This window comes from Penaeus vannamei, chromosome 32 (assembly GCF_042767895.1).
Source record: "Penaeus vannamei isolate JL-2024 chromosome 32, ASM4276789v1, whole genome shotgun sequence".
NCBI classification, from domain to species: Eukaryota; Metazoa; Arthropoda; class Malacostraca; order Decapoda; family Penaeidae; genus Penaeus; species Penaeus vannamei.
Genome location: NC_091580.1, coordinates 2,755,709 through 2,763,208, shown reverse-complemented (window position 1 = coordinate 2,763,208; position 7,500 = coordinate 2,755,709). Strand labels below are relative to the sequence as shown.

At 35.7% G+C, this 7,500-nt stretch overlaps 1 protein-coding gene across 1 annotated transcript in view; it reads left to right on the top strand.

Annotated features, from left to right (window-relative positions):
• LOC113811466 (carbohydrate sulfotransferase 11) overlaps positions 1-6,633 on the top strand; it is an 8,475-nt gene extending 1,842 nt beyond the window's left edge. The window contains exons 3-7 of the mRNA XM_027363231.2: positions 2,287-2,397; positions 3,098-3,222; positions 4,528-4,735; positions 5,479-5,613; positions 6,369-6,633. Of these exons, the coding sequence (XP_027219032.2) occupies positions 2,287-2,397; positions 3,098-3,222; positions 4,528-4,735; positions 5,479-5,613; positions 6,369-6,545 (756 nt within the window). The 3' untranslated portion in view covers positions 6,546-6,633. The remainder of the gene's footprint in view (positions 1-2,286; positions 2,398-3,097; positions 3,223-4,527; positions 4,736-5,478; positions 5,614-6,368) is intronic.
• Positions 6,634-7,500: the final 867 nt, after the last annotated feature.

Genomic DNA, 7,500 nt, shown 5'->3' with positions numbered 1-7,500 from the left:
ATGTTATTATTATTATTATTATTATTATTATTATTATTATTATTATTATTATTATTATTATTATTATTATCATTATTATTATTATTATTTTTACTAAAGATTCATTTAAAAGCAAGACACAAAGTAACATACAGATACGAATATCTGTATCGACCTCTCCTTGTTTATATATCTGTATCTATTTATCTATATCGATATCTATCTTCCTATGTCTGTCTGTCAATTTATCTATCTATATCCATATTCTTTTATTGATCTGTTTATATGCATAGAATAGATGAATTTATCTCTATGGATATAGATATAGATATAAATATGGATATAGATGTATTCGTGTATAAGTACTTACATAGATATACATACATGCATAGATAGGTAGACAAACAAGAAGATAAACTGACAATACAGATAAACAAGCAGATAGATAGTTTGACAAGGAGTGTAGGTGTTTGGATAGGGGGAGGATGGGGCTTTTGGGGGTGGGGGGTAGGAGAGGGGGAGAATGAGGATTGTAAGAGGTATAGAAGGAAAATAAAAGGAGATTTATGTTGACAGACCATTAGCAAAACTAAAAAGTGTTTAAATGACAAAAAAGAACAAATTTCATACAATTGCTTCGAACATGAGATTAGAAGGTAGAAAGAATGGACAAGAATGTCAAATATTTTAGGTTTTCTCTTTAAATGTCTACTTAGAATGAAAATGCAATAATTTCAGTTTCATTTTGAGTAATAAGGAGTTCAAGTCTAAACTGAATAGTTTTTATACTATATTTATTACATCATCAAGGTACACTAGAGAGAGAGAGAGAGAGAGAGAGAGAGAGAGAGAGAGAGAGAGAGAGAGAGAGAGAGAGAGAGAGAGAGAGAGAGAGAGAGAGAGAGAGAGACAGACAGACAGACAAAGAGAGAGACAGCTACAGACACACTCAAAAAAACAGACAGACAAACATTAACAGCGACAGACAGACACCGAGACAAGATAACCCAGTAATCATCCCAAGTTTTCCACCAACAATACCCTAAGTGGCAACCGCATTGGCCCCTTCCTCTTCTCTAACGGTTTTGTGGTGAACTTCAGGGCACCGGGTCTAAAGTCGCTGGTGGATATTGTCACTAAATTACACATTATCAAAGCAATTTCAAAGGAAAATAAGGGCTTTTCCGTCAAATATCACTTCTCGAAATGTGATATTTGAATTCGCAGAAAAGAGAAAAGGATGATAGCAATTAATTATGGATAAGAAGACAAATATTCTTCTGAGGATTTACATTTGTTGAGAAAGAGTAATGTTGAAAATTAAGAATCTCCTGTAGATAATACTATTTTTTTCGTACATAATACTACCATTTTCGATTTTAAAGCAAACTACATCTTTCCAAAACTATATACAATGGAAAAATTATGACTGTATCCCCCTACTCAAAAATGTGAACTCGAATAGAAGACTTTTTGTAGATATTTCCTTTTTTGAAGTGATGACGTGTTCTGTAAAAAAAAGAAATATGTAAAATGTCGGCAATTATTCTGTATACACGTCCATGTGTCCTTTGAAACATATACGGAAGAAAGATAAAGAGGGTGTGATAGATAAATAAGAGAAGGAGAATGGGGTTAGGGAGAGAATAGATAGATAGATAGAGAAAGAGACCCTCAAAGAGACACAGACACGTCCAAGCCGCTGGCAGACAATATGTGATCGATAGATAAGTAGATAGGGAAAAGGGGGTTGGAGAAAGAAGAAAATAGATAGATAGGATAGAGAGAAAAAACAGGTGGATTGATAGATAGAGATAGATGGATAGAGAATAGACAGGTAGATTGATAGATAGAGAATAGACAGGTAGATGGATAGATAGAGATAGATGGATAGAGAGTAGAGAGATACTGACAGATAGATAGACAGAATAGACAGGCAGATTGATAGAGATAGATGGATAGAGAATAGACAGGTTAATTGACAGATAAAGATAGATGGATAAGAATAGAGAGATATACTGATAGATAGACAGAGAATACATAGATAGATAATAGATAGATAACCTGATAAATAGAGATAGATAGATAACCTGATAGACAAAGACAAACGGACAGAAAGAGAGAAGACCTTCCAAGGGACAGACACACATCCCCGCCGCTCTCGGACACCATACCCCCCCACCCACCCCCTCCCACCACATAACCCACCGTCTATTCACCACCTCCTCCCTCCCCTCCCCTCCCCCCCCCCCGCCCCCTCTCCTCCTCTCCTCCTCCCCCCGCCCCCCAACCCCTCTCCTCCTCCAGGGCGCCTCCACTTCCTGGATGGTCAACTACCTCCGCCTCGCGCACTTCAACGAAGACAATCCCGAGATCCTCAAACTGCCGCCGGCGAAGAGGGAGCAGATGCGGCTTAAGGTGAGATGACAAGTTTTTTTTTTGACGGGACTCACAAATACATATGTATGTATAATGTATACACACACACACACACACACGCATACGCACACGCACACGCACACGCACACTGACACGCATATGCACACACACACACACACACACACACACACACACACACACATATGTGTGTATATATATATATATATATATATATATATATATATATATATATATATATGTATATATATATATATATATGTATATATATATGTATATATATACATGTATATATATACATATATATATATATATATATATATATATATATATATATATATATATATATATATATATATATGTATGTATGTATGTATAATGATAGTGATGAAAAAATAATAACAATGATAATGATAAAATTAGCAATAATAATAATGACAATAAAATAATAATATGACAAAACAACAACATTAACAAAAAAGACAATTGTAAAGTTAATGATAATAATAACAAAAAATGATAATGAAAAAAACACAAAACACACGACCATACCCCAAACCCCTTTATAAAAAAACAATAGTAAAGTTAATGATAATAATAACAAAAAATGATAATGAAAAAAACACAAAACACACGACCATACCCCAAACCCCTTTAAAAAACCCCATTAAGGAAAACCTAAGCAAAAACTAACGCCCCCCCCCCCCCCCCCCCCGCCCAGGTGAAGTACGGGGCACGGCAGAAAAAGGTGTTCGAGCTGTACCCTCAACCTACCGACGGCGAGGACCTGAAGAAGGCGTTTGAGGGGGCCATAAGGGTGATTTTCGTCAGACACCCCTTCGCCAGGTAGGTCCTCTCTCTCGATTCGCTGTAAAATGGAGAATCTTTTTTTCTTTCTTTGTTTTTCTTTTTTTTGTGCAATTGTGTGTTTTGTTTTTATTTGTTTGTTTTTGTTTGCTTGTTTACTTATTCAATAGTATTATACTTATTCTATTTATTTATTGCATTACTTATTTGTTTGATAACCCATTTATTTATTTACTTAATTATTATTCAATCTAATTATCCATTCATTCATTTATTCATGTGATTTGTTTATCTACTTATTTATATATCGATTGCATATTTATAGATCATTAATGGTGACAATTTATGCTCATGGGAGGTAAAAATAATTAAAGATTTGAATTAATCACTCGAGTCGAATTTTGAATAACATAAAATTTTGTAGAAAAGCCACTGAACTGATTAGGAAACCAATGATGTTTTAATCTTAATGGGCCAGCTAATAATTCTAAAATTCTTGGCATAGATACCATAACAAATTTGATTAGTTATTATAGAATATTAGTATTCTCATTCCTCTTGAGGATATATTGATATCATCTTGATATTACGTTCATATATATATATTCTTATTCTTATTCTAGATTAAGCTGATATATCTATTATTATTATTATTATTATTATTATTATTATTATTATTCTAGATTAAGCTGATATATCTATTATTCTTCTTATTCTAGATTAAGCTGATATATCTATTATTATTATTATTATTATTATTATTATTATTATTATAGATTAAGTTGATATATCTATTATGATTATTATTCTAGATTAAGCTGATATATCTATTATTCTCCATATTCTTGATATTATTATTATTCGTGACATTATGTTGATTCTCCACATTTGTAACCTAATTTACGAATCATACAGCTATTTTAATAACACTATTCTCACAACACATACGAATAGGCCTTAACTCACAGGTCTAATCTTCGAACTAAACATTACCCCCCCCCCCTCAAAAAATAAAGAAAGAAAAAAAAACGAGCAAATTAAAGCTACACTCATTAGCTAAAAAAGCAAAAACGTACAAATAAGTTATAACAAAAGAATAAAGAAAAAGAAAAAAAGACGTATATAACCCTCCCCCCCCCCAAAAAAAAAAAAAAAATCACACATGCTAACAAACTCGATGTATATACATACACTAACCTCCCGCCAACACCCTTATCTTCCCCTCATAACCCCCTCCCTCAACCACCTCCCCACACCCCCCACCCCCACCTCCCACCCCTTATAACCCTACAACCACGCTACAACCCCACTAAACCCCCCCTAACCTCTCCCCCCCCCCCTAAGGATTCTCTCAGCCTACCGAGACAAAATGAGCAAAATGGACCCCAAGCCGAGAGAATACCGTTTTCGAGACCTGCAGCTCTCTATCATCTCCAAGTACCGACCTGCAGACAGTCCTGAGTCCTCGCCTTTCCCGACCTTCCCTGAGTTCGTGCAGCACGTGATAGACTCCACCAAGGGCTACCAGACAGCGGGCGAGTGGGTGGAGCATGTGAGTTGATGGTGGTGGTTGTTCGTGAGGTGATATGATCATGTGTGTCTGTGGTTATGCGTGTTGAATGTTTTTTTTTTTTTTTTGTCAGTTTTCAACGGATAGATAGATAGATAGGTTGATAGATGGGGAAAGAAAGAGTGAGAGAAAAAGGTGGGAGAGAGAGAAAATGGGGAGAGAGAGGGAAAGGGAGAGAGAGAAAAAGGGAGAGTGAGAAAGAGAGATAGATAGAAATAGAGAGAGAGAGCAAGAGAAAAAGAGAGAAAGAGAGAGAGAGAGAGAGAGAGAGGGGGGGGGGAGGGAGAGGGAGAGGTAGAAAGGGAGACAGATAGAAAGATAAATAAACAAATAGTTATATATACATACATACATACATATATATATATATATATATATATATATATATATATATATATATATATATATATATATATATATATATACAGAGAGAGAGTGAGAGTGAGAAAGGGAAATAGACAGAAAGATAGATAGATAAAGAGAGAGAGAGAGAGAGAGAGAGAGCGAGAAAGGGAGATAGATAGAAATATATATAGATAGATTGATAGATAGATAGAGAGAGTGAGAAAGGGAGATAGATATTAAGATAGATAAAGAGAGAGAGAGAGAGAGCGAGAGAGGGAGATAGATATAAAGATAGACAGAAAGATAGATACATAGAGAGAGAAAAACAAAACAGAAACACCATGCAAACCCCACAAAAGAAAATCAACCCATTTTTGCAGGTCAAGTGCTGGACACCTTACTGGGCCCAATGTAACGTTTGCAGCAGCGACTACAACCTCATTCTTAAGCTGGAAACGATGAGTGAAGACGAGCGGTTCCTCATAAACCTTGCAGACTACGAAGAGCTCAAAAAGGTAAGTTTTTTTATTGCTCGGAGTCAGAATGAGAAGTCACGTGATCTGCTTCACTTTGCAGGTGTCCTAGGAAGTAAATACAAGAGTTAAGCAAAAAATTATATAAAGTATGGATATCTATACATCGAAACCTTCTAAGATAATACGAAGGAAAAACATGATAATACATGAGTAGGATATATTTGTATAATTATATGGTTATCTATGCATTTGGTCTTAATAGAATGATGTTTAAGTCGAATGATGTTTTTAAGAAATATAATATATTTCTTGTCAGTCTGATGGAGATATAGTAAAATAACTTCATATGCATAATCTGATAAATTGATACATTGATAAATAAAGATAAAAAGATAAATTAAGATATAGCTATAAATTAATAGATTAATAAATGCATAATAATAATCACAGGTCTTATATTCGAGCTAAACATTAAAAAGAATAAAAAAGAAAAAAGAAAAAAAGAAAATGCATAAATCAAAGCTACACTCATTAGGTAAAAAGAAGCAAAAACATACTCAAATGTATTAAAAAGAAAAAAGAAAAAAAAAGACGTATATAAAAAAAAGAAAAAAGAAAAAAAGAAGACGTATAAAAAAAAGAAAAAAAATAATAAGAAAAAACACGACACAGCAAAGAATACCAATTGTAACCAGTGGAACCCAAACAAAATTTTATTAATCTATTTCTTTTGATTTTCTATTTTTATTTATTTATTTATTCATTTATTTATTTATTTATTTTGTACTTCGCAGAGGCAAAAACAGGAGTGGCGGCATCTCCACAACGCCACCTCACAGGACCTCGCTTCGCAGTACTTCTCTCTCCTCACCCACGAGCAGGTCCTCCAGCTTCACCAGCGATATCTCCTCGACTTCCAGCTCTTCGAGTACAAGATTGACGATTACTTGAAATATGCGAATGATGACTAAGGGTGATTGGAGTGTTGTTATGACGAGTTGATAGGTCGTGGATATGCTATGTGATTTGATTAATACATACATATCTATCTATCTATTTATCTATCAATCTATCTATATCTATCTATCTATCTATCTATCTATCTATCTATCTATCTATCTATCTATATATATATATATATATATATATATATATATATATATATACACACACACACACACACATCATCATCATCATCATGGAACTAACGCCGACGGGGGCGCATAGCCGCATCCACCCTTCCCTTCCACCTCTGAGGTTCCCTCATGGCAAGCCGCTAGGCAGGGACTCGGCCCATCTCGATCTGCCTAAGCCACGACTTCCTAGGTCGTGCCACAGGCCTCCTCCACCCAGGGCTGTCTCGTACAGAGACAACCTGGTGGGTAGGATCATCCTGAGGAAAGCGAGCCAGGTGGCCGTATAACCTGAGTTGGCGATCACGGTGCAGTTGGTTGGACACATGGTCCCGCCAACAGTACCCCATGATCCGGCGCAAGGACCTATTACAAAAGGCATCAAGACGTGACTCCAAGGCGCAGGGTAACGTCCAGGTTTCACTACCCTATAGCAAAACTGGCATTATCACGGCCTGAAAAGACGTAGGTTGGTTCTTCTGCACAGGTACCGGCATCTCCAAATACTCTTGTCGAGAGAGTTCATGACCCCTGCTGCCAGGTCAATCCGTTTGCTGACTTCCTAGTCTGAAGGCCCTATCACACTAGTACTTTTTCCGTCAATTTCTGGGGTTCCGTCTGAATTTGAGGCTTTCCGCAAGGATCGTCTGCAAACGGAACGCCTCCCAGACCAAGACGGTTACGACCGTTTCCGTCTGACTAATTTCCGTGTTGATCTTGTGCTATTAATAAATTAGATAGGATGAGTGAATGTAAACATAAGCTAATATTTTAGAACATTCGTATATACAAT